Source organism: Neofelis nebulosa, chromosome 9 (genome assembly GCF_028018385.1).
Source record: "Neofelis nebulosa isolate mNeoNeb1 chromosome 9, mNeoNeb1.pri, whole genome shotgun sequence".
Taxonomy (NCBI): domain Eukaryota; kingdom Metazoa; phylum Chordata; class Mammalia; order Carnivora; family Felidae; genus Neofelis; species Neofelis nebulosa.
Genome location: NC_080790.1, coordinates 119744899 through 119759954, shown reverse-complemented (window position 1 = coordinate 119759954; position 15056 = coordinate 119744899). Strand labels below are relative to the sequence as shown.

General features: G+C 43.2%; 1 protein-coding gene across 2 annotated transcripts in view; it reads right to left on the bottom strand.

Moving 5' to 3' along the window:
* The window catches only part of CTNNBL1 (catenin beta like 1), a 162090-nt gene extending 154872 nt beyond the window's left edge, over positions 1 to 7218 (bottom strand). For both annotated transcript variants that reach the window (XM_058685552.1, XM_058685553.1), the window contains exon 1: positions 7061 to 7218. In XM_058685552.1, the coding sequence (XP_058541535.1) occupies positions 7061 to 7090 (30 nt within the window). In that variant the 5' untranslated portion in view covers positions 7091 to 7218. The remainder of the gene's footprint in view (positions 1 to 7060) is intronic.
* Positions 7219 to 15056: the final 7838 nt, after the last annotated feature.

Here is a 15056-nt window from a genome sequence, read left to right as displayed (position 1 = left end):
ATAAAACTTTTTAAAATGTAGGTTTTGCGGCAAGAGTAGCAAGAGATGATATGCAAGAGGGCGATTCAGAAGCCGAAGTAACATATTTGAGTCAAATATTCTTGAGGTCTAACACGAAAGCAAAGACATACGAGTCAGCAAGCAAACGAGATAAGAGGGAAACAACCAGAGCATATCTGAAGGTACGTCCTGGTTCACTCACGCAATCGTTAAACAACCATTCTTTAAGCATCAGTTATAGGTGAGACAGCCTGCTAGGTGCTGGTCTAAGTTAACGGCCTAATGTGCAAGGAGGCACATAAGTAGGTGTTTTGTGAGTATGAAGAGAATGCACCAGGAAGAAAGAGGATGAGGAAGCTGCAAAGAGAGGAGACGAACTGAAGAAAAAAAACCACTCAGGAGATGAAACAGAAAACACTCTGAAATGGGAATATCAATGAAAATAGCTCTTTATCTGTTGTTTATAGTCCCGCTACGAACAAAAAGCAACTGTGAAAGCCCTGGTCTAAACTGTCATGCAAGAAAAGCCTATTTCACGATACTGTAAAACAACATCACGATTAGGATAATATTCTCAGGGCTGTAGGTAAAATGGGGCGCCACAGAAGGAGCACAGGTGTTCAGGCTTCCAAAATGCTTCTTACATCCACACCATCAACAAAAATGACAACAGGAAAACTCAATTACAAACTACAACACTACCTTGTGGAGAAAGAGGCAGATGATAAGAAACACAAATGATAAACACAGGGGGAAAAAAATGCCTATTACAGCAAATCTGAACTAACACTTTACATACTTACTAGATTAATGAGAAAAAATCAAATTGTGACAACTAGCAGTATCAAGATTGTGGTAGGACCGGAACACGCACGCTGTTAGCACCGTAAACCGACAAAGGATTAATTCCATAGAAGCACTATGGGTTTCTTAATGTATTTGCAGTCGAGGGACACCATCATCTGCCACTCCCCTCCACTGACTCAATGCTCGGAACATCTCACTCCCATGCTTCTGCTCTCACTAATCCTAGTCAAGAATGACTCTCCCCAGCCTCCTTCATTGCCCACAGGACTCCTATTCATTCACCGCGGCTGAGATTCCAACATCTCCCTTTTCTTCAGTGACCACGTCAAATTCATCCCATGAATACACCCCTTCTCCGGGCATTATCCAATCATCCCTTCCATGATGCTCCCATAATCCTTTATTCACACCGTTTGTTGTTGAAATATCTGCCTCATTCCTTAGGTTATGAATTCTTTAAAGTCCAGGACCATGTCTTAATAAGTTTTGTACATGCAATACTTAGCACAGGAGATGGCATATGGTAATTTCTAACGGTAGGTGGGAGGGGGAAAATGCCACACAAATAAAGTTCACTGCAAGAGTATCTCCAAGAACGAAAACGTGGAAACCAAATAATTATAAAATAATTATAGATAATTCTTCTAATTACAGAGGAACAACTTAAGGGAAAATAGTCTCTCGCTTTAGCAAAAGGTACGAAAACATTAAAAATAACATGAAGACTATGCAGAAACACAGAAAATATTTCTGGCAGTGTTAAAAAGATAGAATACATGGGGCGCCTGGGTGGCTCAGTAGGTTAAGCGTCCGACTTCGGCTCAGGTCAGGATCTGGCTCAGGTCAGGATCTCGCGGTTCGTGAGTTCCAGCCCCGCATCGGGCTCTGTGCTGACAGCTCGGAGCCTGGAGCCTGCTTCAGATTCTGTGTCTCCCTCTCTCTCTCTCGCCCTTCCCCTCTCGAGCTCTGTCTACTCTCTTTCTCTCTCTCTCAAAAATAAATAAACATTAAAAAAAAAAAGATAGAATACAAAACAGTACCTACACAATGATTATAGCTATCCAGCATATAAGAACTGTGGGAATATAAAAATATTTGTTAGATTAGGGTACAACACTCTCAAACACTTTCTTTTTAATACTATTCCTGTCAGTTTACTGTCATTAAAATGTTTTCACTTCAAAGGGGAAAGGAGCAAGATTATACATTCCTGTAAGCTCCTGCAATCCAAGGAGATGCTACGATATCACTGATAGCTAACAAGAGGAGTGGGCGTCTGCAGTATTGCTAAAACCAAGGGTCCCTGACCCCAATCTGCCTCACAGAGCACACTTCTCATGTCACAAAGCAAGTCATTCCCACTGAGCCCAGCTGCACTAAATGTGAATTCTTTATTGCAAAACTTGGAAGGTAAGAACTTTTCCCAGACATCTGTGGAATTAGTATTAATGAGAATGCCCTGAAGTTCATATACACGCCTATGCAGCAGACACTTCTCAGCCAAGGAACTGCTGGGCACACTTCTTGATGAGATGTCTAAGCCTGAAGGCATCAAAAAAGTACATTTCCATATTGGGAACATAACTGGCTTCCTCTTTAAGACTTTTTCCACCACCTCCTGTCCACACTGTAATTCTCCTGTCTTCTTAAATGAATAGTTAACATATGTCAAGGATATAAGGCATATACTGAGGCACTCACTGCCTAACTCTATTACTAGCAGAACCAATCACAGCAGAAAATTGGAATCTTCCCACCAAGCTGCCCCAAAAATGAAATTCAGGAAGCACCCAAAAAATATGAAAATACTTTTAATAAACATTTTTCTTGACATTACATATCTTCCTTGCTTACCTTAATCTCTTAATTCCAGGAAAAGAAACAACCAGAATTCTTATGGCTCAAGTCCTTCATTTTACAGGTGGTTAAAAAAAAATGATATACAGAGAGGGGAAGTGACTTGTCCTGAGTCACCCAGATAAGTAATGATAAAGGGAGGATTAAAACTCAAATCTCTCAGATTTTCAGCCCCGATTCATTCTCCTACATCAAGCTTTTTTTATCCCTTGAAATCTCTAGAGCTCTTGGCCTAAATAATTAGTATCACAGAATTTAAAGTTAGAAGGGAGCTCAGAGAGACTTACTTAATCCCTTCATTAGGCATATGAGGAAACTGAGGCCCAGAAAGATTAAGTGATTTGCTCTCCATATCTTGGATGGCAGGGAATAAGTATAACTTAAGCTCAAAAAACTGCAAACTAACGGCTATGAGAAGGGAGGAGAATCTCAGCTGAGAAAAATTTTAAAAGGAATGTAGATCATTCTAGACCAGGGACCGGTTTCAAAACGTAATCCCTGGACCCTCTGCTTCAGCATCACCTGGGATCTTGTTAGAAATGCAAATTCTGGGGTGCCTGGGTGGTTCAGTCAGTTGGGTGTCTGACTTAGGCTCAGGTCACGATCTCATGATTTATGGGTTCAAGCCCCACGTCAGGCTCTGCGTTGACAGCTCAGAGTCTAAGCCTACTTCGGATTCTGCATCTTCCTCTTTCTCTCCGCTCATGTTCTCTCTCTCAAAAATAGATCAACATTGGGGCGCCTGGGTGGCGCAGTCGGTTAAGCGTCCGACTTCAGCCAGGTCACGATCTCACGGTCCGTGAGTTCGAGCCCCGCGTCGGGCTCTGGGCTGATGGCTCGGAGCCTGGAGCCTGTTTCCGATTCTGTGTCTCCCTCTCTCTCTGCCCCTCCCCCGTTCATGCTCTGTCTCTCTCTGTCCCAAAAACTAAATAAAAAACGTTGAAAAAAAAAATTAAAAAAAAAAAAAAAATAGATCAACATTAAAAAAAATTAAAAAAAAAAAAAAAAAAAAGAAATGCAAATTCTAAGGTCCCACAGGAGGCACTGAATCAAACTCTAGGGGTGGGGATGTTCAAATCAAACAACATGTCCCGGAGAAACAAACTTCAGTGGTCACATCGAGTCCACTTTGTAAATCGTAACTATAATCCACGGCATTTAAATTTTTCTATACTACATTCTTCTATAGGTATACCATACTTCAATTTTTAAAGTTTTTAAAACTCTGAAGACAAAATGGAAAACTAGATTTGGGTATTCATTTGGTTCTAGTTCTGGCTTTGCTTCTTACCGACTGTCTTTGAGCAGGTAACTGACCTCCCTCGCTTGAGTTTTCTTTTCTATAAAATAGGCATACCACCCCCCTCAAAAGGCATGTCGAGAATTAACTGTAAGAACTCATCGGGAAGCACTTTAGTTCAGCATCAGGCACAGAGTAGGCAGCAGTCCAGCACAGTCATTAAGAGCTTCAGCTATGAGGTAGGTGCTTTTTTGCGCCTCAGTTCCCTCGTCTGTACAACCAAGGTTAAAAACCGTACCTTCTTCGTAGGGTTGTTACAAAGACTTTGAGAGATCACACAGGTAAGTAATGCATCTTGCATATCTATAAAATGTTACTGTTTTTGAAGAGCTTTTGCATCCATTAATTCAAATGATCCTCACGCATTGCCACAAGAGGATGGGTGCATCTGATTGATTATGGACTAGATTCCAGACTGTACCATCTTTTAGGAACAGGAGGAGTGCACATCAATCTTACAGAAAGGAAACGAACGGCACGCATGAATAGTGCACGTGGGGAATGAACAGGGTTGAAAATAAGATCAGGATTCTGGTTTCAACTCTGCCACCCCCTTAGCCCACAACCTCAGGGAAGTGCTTTACCAGAATGGGGTTCGCTTTCTATATGTAAACAAGTGGGGTGCATTAGGTTATTTATAACATGTCTCCAAATAAAATTCCAACTCCTTGTCATGGCCTATAGGAAGGCCTACATAGTCTGTCGTCTGCCTACATCTCTTATCCATCACCTGCCATTCTCCTGTTCACCCGCGTTCCAGCGACATCGGTCCTCTTCCTGGTCTTCTAACAGGCTACACCAGCTCCTACCTTATAGTCCCCATACCTGCCCTTCCTTCTGCCTTGATCATTCTGCCCTTTTCCATGATTGGCTCCTTCTCAATCTTCAGTCCTTTTAACATCCCATTCCTCAAGGTCCTTCCCAGACCATATTACCAAAGGTAACAGGTCCTGTCTCCTACTGCCAGGGGCTATTTTCTTTAGCAGCACTGTCTAAATAAAAACATACTGAAAGCCACAAATGAGCCACATATATAACTTTAAATTTTCTAGTAGTCACATTTAAAAAGTTTTCAAAAGGTAACATTAATTTTAATAATATATTTTCTTTAAGCCTACATATCTAAAGTATTATATCTCAATATGGAATCAATATAAAAAGTATTAATATATATTAATTTTTTCATACTAAATCTTGGAAATCCAATGTGTACTTTACATATACAGCAGATCTCAATTCCAACTTTACACATACAAATCTCAATTCCAACACGTTTCAAGTGTTCAGTAGTCACAGGTGCCCCGTGACAGGTGACCACACCAAACAGCACAGTTCTACCACATACCCAGCTTACCCTTCAAAGCACCTATCACAATCTGAATGTTTATCGACCCATTATCTTGCTACTTCCCTACCAGACTACAGGCTCCACGAAAGCAAGAACCTTGTCTGTTTCCTTTAATGCCTTATCGTCAGAGGATTTGGTGCATTATACAGTAGGCATTCAATACATGTTTTTTGAGCAAATGAATGAACCTCTTCTAGCTTTAATATTCTGAGTCAATGGACTAGCCATTCTACAACTCTCAAACAGACAACCCTCCCACTTCCTTTCTTCTTTCTGGTTCAATAACTGTCTTAAAGAGATAAATCCCTTGGCTATTTATCTCCCATTGCTTATGAGCTCTTTTCTACGATGTCTACAGTCTTCAAGGTCCATTCTTTGTATACTGGCTGAGGGAGTGGCGTGAATATGATTGCTAGCGTTTCCTGAACCTTCACACTTTGACAAGCATTGGCCTAAGCACTTTGCAACAGGCTTATGTGGTAGGTACCATCTTTGCCCCCATTTACAAATAAGGAAAACAAGGCATAGAGAGATTAAGTATTTTGTTCAAGGTTACAGCAGCCAGTTAGTAGCAAAACAGACTCCAAGAGACATGCGGCTCCAGACTCATGGCTCTTAATCACCTGTTCTCTACTACAGAGCTGTCCAATGGGAATAAAGACCAGTTATATATGTAAATTTTAATTTTTAAAAGGCTAGCAGCTACATTAAAAAAATCAACAGAAACAGGTAAAATTTATCTTAAATATAATTTTATGTCACCGATTACGCATATGATTAATCAACATAATCAATAATCAAGGTAATTGATTTGATCAATAAGATCATAGAATCGGTTTAAAAATGTTATTTCTCATATGAATCTTCAAAATTCAGTGTGACTTTACACCTCGAGTACTTTTCAATTCATACTAGCTCCGTTTCAAGTGTTTAATAGCCATATGAACAACTACAAGGGACCTCTTTAGAAAGTCAAAGAGAGGGAAACCTTTGAACTGGGAGCCAGGAGACCTTAGCTCTAATACCAGCTCTTACGTGTTGAGTGACTCTGGGTAAGTCCTTTCTGCCCTCTGGGCCACCGTCTCCCACTAAGTCGCCTGAGCAGGGAAAACAAGATCCCTAGAGTCCCATCCCATGCTAGAATTCCAAACATCTCCCAACAACAGCAGTTAACACAGCTTTTACACTTTAAAACCAGCTTTCACACCCAATAGTTAATATAGTCCTCAAACAACCCTACTAGGAAGTTATTACTGTCTCCGTTTCATATATACAAAAACTAACGCTCCAAGAGGGCAAAACGACTTGTCCAAAACCCACAGGGCCAGTCAGTGGAGAAGCCGGGGCTCAAATGCAGGAAAGACCAGGGCCCTCCCACCACCACCAACAACAACTCAAAGACGGGGGACAAGAGAGAGTTGAAGGAAGATGGTTGTGAAGATGGTCCGGGGCCTTCAGAAGAGTTGAAGGGAGCCAGGCCCCGGAGCAGGGGAGGGTGAGAAGAGGCCCAGACTGGAGTTGAGAGGGAGGGGCCTAGGCTCTAAGAAGGAATGAACGGAATGCGCCCAGGAAAGTCTCGGGGGAGTAAAGTGAAAAGAGTAGCCGGTGGCATGAGAAGTGAGGGGACTCGGGCCGGGGACAGAGGTGAGAGGAGGTGAGGAGGTGAGATAAAGGGGCTCTGGTTCCCCGACCACGCGACCGCTTCCCGGGTGAGGGGACGGCCCGCCGGCCCTCCTCGTCCCACATACCTGGTAGCTCAGAAGTTCGCCCACATCCATGGTTTCAGGCCCCGCCAACACCTGCTATTCGGGTTCCCTCCACTCACGCCCAAAACGCGGCCCCCTCCGCAGGGGCTCCAGCCACACCGCCGTAAAGCGCCGAGAGCGGGCCGCAGAGCCAATGAACTGAAAGTTCTTGTGACACGCAACCTGGCCACACTGCGGGAAAAGGCAACGCCACCGTAAAGCGCGCTGCATTTGCGACGGTACTGCTTCCGCCCGGAGCCTGGAGGGGGCGGGGAAAGGAGGCGGAGACTTGAAGGGGGCGGGGCGGCGAGGGAAAAGACGGAAAGGAGCCAAGATTTATTGGGCGCCGCCTATGTGCAGGGCGGAGTGCTGAGTGTTTCACAGGTGCTCTCCTTCCAGTGACCTAGCCAATTTTATCCCCGTTTCACAGATAAGGAAACTGAGGCATAGAACTGCACTATCCAGTTCTATACCCGCTAACCACATGTGGCTACCGAGGGCTTGAAATACACTAGTCGGAATTGAAATGTGCCATAAATGTAAATAAAATACACACTGGATTTCTAAGACATATTGATTACATGTTGAAATTATATTTTGAATATATTGGGTCAAATAAAATATAAAATTAATTTACCCGTTTCTTTTCACGTCTTAACCGTGGTTAGTAGAAAATGTAAATTACCTATGTGGCTCTTTTTTTGGCTCCCTTTGTATTTTTTAGGACAGTGCTGGCTCAAAGTGTATTGTCCAATGCCTCCAACTATTACTGACAAAGAAACTGTTGGTGATCACATCTCCCTCTCCGGGCTTCTTCTTCATCTATGCAAGGTTTTCTGGGAACTGGATGATCTTGTTTCTACCTGAGAGATGTAGAAAGGTTTTCTGTGGGAGGAAGATGGCCACGATTGGAAGAGACTCTTCAAAGAGTGCATCTGAGCTCCTGGGATTTAAATAAGGCTCTATCTTCAAAGGGTGTTAAACTTCCCTCTTAGTCTTCTTAGCCATTTAGCCCCTGATCTTCACATCCGTGGTATTTGTCTTAGTCCATTCAGGCTGCTGTGAGAAAAATAGCATACACTGGGTGGCTTACAAACAACAGAAATTTATTTCTTCACAGTTCTGGGGCTGGGAAATCCAAGATCAATAAACCAACAGATTCGTTGTCTGGTGAGGCTACAATGTGGTTCATAGACGGTGCTTTCTCATTATGTCCTCACATGGAGGAAAGGGGTGAGGAAGCTTTCTCCTGCCTCTTTTATAAAAAGCACCAATCTCGTGCATGAAGGCTCCACCCTTGTGATCTAATCACCTCCTGAAATCCTCACTTCCTAATACCGTCACCTCGAAGGTTAGGATTTCAATTTACGGATTTGGGTGGGATACAAACATTCAGACCACAGCAATATTCTTAACCATCGTCCCCCTCCCATCTCCGCTTGTCTCCAATTATACAGAAGTTATTTTAATGTAACTTTTCAAAGCTCCAAATCGTCTCCTCTTCTGCCTGGCCACCAGCCCCATACCTCATCCAACTCTTCTTCATCCTTCAGGTCTCAAAGGGCACTTTCTTAGAGTAGCCTTCCTCAACTCACGTCCAGTCCAAGGAGGCAGTCCCTTCTCATTCCTCATTATTCTGTTTTCTAGCACCTCCTGCATGGCACATATATCTCCATCTGTAATTTTCTACTTAATGGTTGATTGCTTATTTATTGGCAGCCTTATTTGCTGGACACAGGCTCCATGAGAGCAGGAACTGTGTCTGTCATGTTCACCATTATACCCTTGTGCAAAAAGCCTCATACAGTGCCTGACACAGAAGGAGGTTTCGTGGGCCATGGTAAGGAGACTGAGTTTTACGCTAAGAGCATTAGGAATCAATTGAAAAGCTTTAAGCGGGAAAGTTTTGTGATTGGGTTTTTGTGTGTGTGTTTTTGTTTTTTTTTTTTTTTTTTTTTTTTTTTTAAATTTTTTTTTTCAACGTTTTTTATTCATTTTTTGGGACAGAGAGAGACAGAGCATGAACGGGGGAGGGGCAGAGAGAGAGGGAGACACAGAATCGGAAACAGGCTCCAGGCTCCGAGCCATCAGCCCAGAGCCTGACGCGGGGCTCGAACTCACGGACCGCGAGATCGTGACCTGGCTGAAGTCGGACGCTTAACCGACTGCGCCACCCAGGCGCCCCGTGTTTTTGTTTTTTAAGAATCACCTATGCAACCTGCTTTGAACTGAATTATTTAGGTGTCTCTCACCGCCTCCCTCCACTTAGCTGTATGGACTTGGCCTTATTCAAGGAGGGAAGGTGAGTAATGGTGGAATGTACCCTCTGGAACTGTGTACCCTTTGGAATTATGTCCCAGTATTTGGTGTGCTGGAGTCAGCTCATATAAACAGGACAACAAGAGCCTATAGTTAAATTGTCAGGAAATTTTCAAGTTGATTGACATCAGGTTGGGTGCTTGAGATTGGTCACAGTGGGAGTATTTACACCATGGAAATCAACAAATGCTACAAACAAATGCTACAGGGTCACTGATGTTTCAGAGAGCTGGTTGTTACACATTCACCAACACACCACTGATTGTGGTTCTCCTCAAAGTTCCACCACATCTACCTGTGTGCTCGCCTGTGAGTTACTTTCTCTCTCTAAATTGTGCTCTCTTCCTCTGTAAGGTGACTCATTTGTTCATTCATCAAGTATTTGCTGAGTGTCTACTCAGTGCCCGACACAATTCCAGGCTCTGAGGATATAGAAGTCTGTACGAAAAAAAGTTCCTGCCCTCTTGGAACCCACATGCTAATTGGAGAAAACCTAATGAGGAATATAACATTATGATCCTCATTTCACAGCTGTGGAAACATCGTCAGCCAGCTGACTTCACCTCTACGTGCCTGATCCCCTTGCCTGCAAAGTGGAGATTCAGTCGAATTTACCTTGTAAGATTATGGGGAATTTACATAAGATGCTGCATGCAAAGAGCACTTAGCAGGTGCCTGGCACAGAGAAGTACTCCATCAATGTTTGGTGTTAATATTCTGTGGAGTTAAATGGGAATTGGAGGGGCAGAGAGGCAGGACAAATGAGATCATTCCTATACCCTTTCTTTTGCAGACATCCCATCTTGTCTGTGTGTTTTTGGAGACCCGGCCTTAAAACATAGAGTCATAAGGCAAAACCCTATGAGAACCAGATTTGGTGAGCACCCTGCAATGGGTTTCCCAGAGAAGGTGCCAATTAGATTGGGGCTTAAAGGATGAGAGGAGTTAACCAAGAAGATATGATGGGAGACTGGTGACCCAGGCAGAGGAGGCAGCATGAGCAAAGACATAGAAGTTGAAACATTTCTTATAGGCAAAGCATAGGATGTACGGAGGGAAAAAATGGGAAGTAAGTCAGGAGAGGGTGTCTGGGGAAGATCTTGGATAAGGTTGCCAACTTTAGTGCATACAAATATAAGACACTCAGTTAAATTTGCATTTCAGCTAAACAATGAAATTTTTTAGTATGAATATGTTCCATGCAATATTTAGCAACATACTAAAAAGTTTTTGTTGCTTCTCTGAAATTAAAATTTAACTGGGCATCCTTTATCTTGATGTGAAGGTCCATTAATCGTTTCTTGGGAATCTCCAGGGGATGGGGCTTGGGAGACTCACCCTTCAGGTCTCAGCTTAATGTCACTGCATCAGAGGAGTCTCCTCTGACTTACGAGATCTAAGACAGTCGCTCAGATTCTCTATCAGCCTTCCTCGCCATTATCTTCAGGACACTTCTGATTGGTGTTTCTATATTTATTTGCTTTTCCTTCATTTGGAGTCTGTTTTCTCTTCCATATTCTAAGTTCCAGAAGGCCGGAGATTACTGTATTATTCACCACAATAACGTCAGAACCTTACACAATACCTAGCGTTTAATTGGCACTCACTAACTCGTGGTTGGTTTAATAAATGAGCCAATCAACCCACAGATTGACTCATTCCCAGCAACAATACTAACAAATACCTTCAAATCTCTACCCCCCAATCCTAATGCTACGGTCTCCCAATTTTAAAGATGTAAAATGGAAGTTCAGAAGAACTATGTGAAATAAGTCAAACAGAAAAAAGATAAATATGATGTCACTTATAGGTGGAATCTAAAAAACAAAACAAAAAACAACAACAAAATAGGCTCATGGATATAGAGAACAGATTGGTAGTTGCCTGAAGTGGGGGAGTGGGGGGGTCAGAGAAATGGATAAAGGGTGACCTCTTCCAGGTTTATAATTTCTGGTTATAAAACGAATGTCGTGGGGATGTAACACATAGCATGGTGACTGTTGTTAATACTGTACTGCATATTTGCAAATAACCAGGAGAGTGGATCTTGAAAGTTTTCATCACAAGAAAACAAAAATGTTATAACTATGTATGATGACGGCTGTCTACTATACTTAATGTGGTGATCATTTTGCAATATATACAAATATAAAATCATTACATAGTATCCTTGAAACTAATGTAATGTTATGTCAAGTATACCTTAGAAAAAAACAAAAGGGGCTACGGGCTATGCACCAAGCAGTCCAAAAGCATGTGGTGGTGGTGATGATGATGGTGATTTCAGAGTGGCATCCACAGAGACGGGTGGGGGAAGGGCACCACCCAAGAGACCAGCTGCTGAGCTGTAATCTTTTTAAAAAATTTAACTTGGAAGAATGATCCCTTCCAGAAAGTTTTTAAATAGCTGTGGGCTGCCTAGCTTCCTTAAACTTCAAGCTTTAGGTATTCCAAGAAGTAATCAGAGTTGCTTCCTCCATTTCATTGCCTCAGTAAATTATTTATTGGAACAGCCTTTAAGAAAATATCCTCAAAAAACACTCATAAAGTATATTTATCACCAATATGGAGCTCCTACCCTGCAATTGTGGGCTGATTGGAAACATATAACAGTGCCTGACTCCTCTATTTAGGCACTGAATGAGTGGGAAAGAGTTACAGGGTAGGCGGTGGAAAGGGGGTTGTGCTTTCTGGGGAGCTGAATACACTTGCTGGGGTTCAGGAGAAATCCCTGTTCTCTATGCCTCTCATTCCCCAAATCCAGGTCCCTGGATCCTCTCCACTCTACTATTTTTAAATAGTTTTAGAAACGGAAATGTAGAGAGTTTAGTTGCTTGCCCACAGTCATAGAGTTATTAACTGGCAATACTCCAAACCAAGCTTGTCTGACTATGCATTTCACAGTAGGGATTTGGGCTCAGTTAACCTTTCAAATGGTACTGACACTTATGATCCAGGCACAGATGATTACTGAATGCTAAAGAGTAATTATCTCTCCCGGCAGATCTTGGTCTCGATTAGACACAAGAATTTATATTCTTCCATATACTGTAAGCCAAGTAAGAACTCAATAGTCATGGATATGCAATGAAAAGGAATTATTTCAGGGTTTTTTGAGGTGTGATGATAGAATTGGATTATGTTGTTGAAAGAGTCCTAATCTAGGGCGCCTGGGTGGCGCAGTCGGTTAAGCGTCCGACTTCAGCCAGGTCACGATCTCGCGGTCCGTGAGTTCGAGCCCCGCGTCAGGCTCTGGGCCGATGGCTCGGAGCCTGGAGCCTGTTTCCGATTCTGTGTCTCCCTCTCTCTCTGCCCCTCCCCCGTTCATGCTCTGTCTCTCTCTGTCCCAAAAATAAATAAAAAACGTTGAAAAAAAAATTTTAAAAAGAAAGAGTCCTAATCTTTTAAAGATCCAGGCTAAAATCTATATATGAAATAACATGATTAACTAGAATTTGCTTCAAAATAATCCAAGGTGGGGGCCAGCGTGGGTGTGGATGGAGGAGAGATGAGAGGGTTACTGGTAAGCTGATAATTATAGAAGCTGGGTGGGTGATGGATACACTGGAGCTCATTTTATTATTCTCCTGCCAACAGGATGGCAGCAGCAGTCTTAGGCACAATAACATCATGAATAATAAGAGAGATCATCTTTTTCTAAGGCTTTCTCTCAGGAATAAGGGAGAAGGAAGAAAGGATGCGGGTACAGACCAACTATGTCCATTGCACAAAGAAAGGATTCTGCAGCCAAATATGTACAATTGGAAAAGCTATGAAAACCAGCACTCACAATGGCTCATAAGAATGTGATGAGTTTCATAAACCCCTAATTCTGAGCCCCCCCCCCCATCAGTGCCCCACACCAATGATCCTCATGAGTCAGACCTTCCAGAGATGCTTTCATAATAAGAGATGGAGAGAATTATTGATGCAGTCACTCTTTGGGGTCAGTGAAAGGACACTGGTTAAGACCACGTCTGGCTTGGGAAATAAACGATCCCCTTAACCAGTGAGCTGAAGCAGCTCGTTATTATCCAGACCTAGCACTAAGGATGTGTATTAGTTATCAGTTGCAGCGTAACAAGTTATCCCAAAACATAGTGGCTTAAAATGACAATGAACATTTATTATTTCACACAGTTTCTGTGGATCAGGTATTTGGAAGCAGCTTAGCAGGGTATTTCTGGATAAAGATCTCTCCTGAGATTGTAGTCAAGATGCCAGTCACTTCCAAGATAGCTTGCACAAAGGTTGGTGCTAGTTCTTGGCCAGAGACCTCAATTCCCTGCCACATGGATCTCTCTATCTGGCTGCTCTCATAACGTGGTGGCTGGCTTCCCCAAGAGCAAGTGATCCAAGAAAGACCAAGACCAGAGGGAAGCCAGAGTGTTTTCTGTGACCTAGTCTCAGAAGCCACAGTCCATCATTTCTGCAATATTCTATTGGGTGCACAGGCCAGACTTTTCATTGTGGGAAGGGACTACACGGGGCATGAATGCCAGGAAGCGAGATTCATTGGGTCTAACTTACAAATGAAGTCTCCAATTCCGGTTAAGCTTTCAGATGACTGCAACCCCAGAGGACATCTTCACTGCCACCTCATGAGACATGGGAGACAGAATCCCCTATCTAGAATGTTCCTAACCTCCTAATCCACAGAAACAGTGAGATAATAAAGGCTTTGGTATTTTAAACTCCTCAGCTTTTAGGTACTTTGGCAGGTAGCATAGATACACGAAATCAAAGCAGCTTAGGTACCGAAGAGTGACATCCCCATCATTGGCAGCCACTGTGACCTATTGATAAACTGAGCATTTGATTAGTCTCCATTAGACTCCATGAACCTTTGCCAGCAGACATCAATAAGGCAGAGAATGGCCCTGCACCCCAGATCGGCTAGAGGGGCAGCTGCTAAATTTACACCTTCCCAGAGAGGATCGCAAGGCACTACAATACAGTGAAAGCTCCCAGCAGTCTTGCAGGGGGAAACCTGTTTAACCTTGTTCCACCCAATGTTTTCCAAGCCCATGTGAACATAGAAGGCATTTTTCACATAACACCTGTTAGTATCCTGCAGAAATAATGCCATGAGAAACACATGTTAAGAAAACCTGATCTGTGTCAGTCTCAGAAGTTTCAGAAAATCCTCTACTCAGATTGAAATCTCAAATTTTTGCTTAGAAAAAAATCTGTACAGGGCATTGCTTTCCGGCGCTCCAGGAGCTGCGGGCCCCTGGAGGTGTCATGGTCTCCTGATTGTGTCCTCACAGCAGGAGAGTCAGTGTCTTACACGAGTATGGGTTCTAGGCGTCTCTCTTCAGCTCTGGGTGGCACTTGTCTGGGCCCCAAGGCAGTTCAGCTCATATCCCACATCTCACGTCTGTCTGCAGCACCTCTCCCAAGGAGTGTCAGACTTCATCCCTGAGTCAGACTAGGCAGTAGGCACTACCTTGGCATCCCAACTACATGTCCACCCCCGGAGATGCCCACGCATAAGATTCCTTCCGTTTCTGTTCCTCCCCCCTTCTCTCCCTCCTCTTCTTTTCTCTCCTCCTCCTCCTCCTCCTTCTCTTCCTCTCCCCCATCAGCTGGCTGCGGAGGCGGGGGGAGCATTAGTGCATCAGACTGTAAGCCCTATTAGATCTGCTGGGACCCCCCCCTCTCTGAATCTTTCACAAAG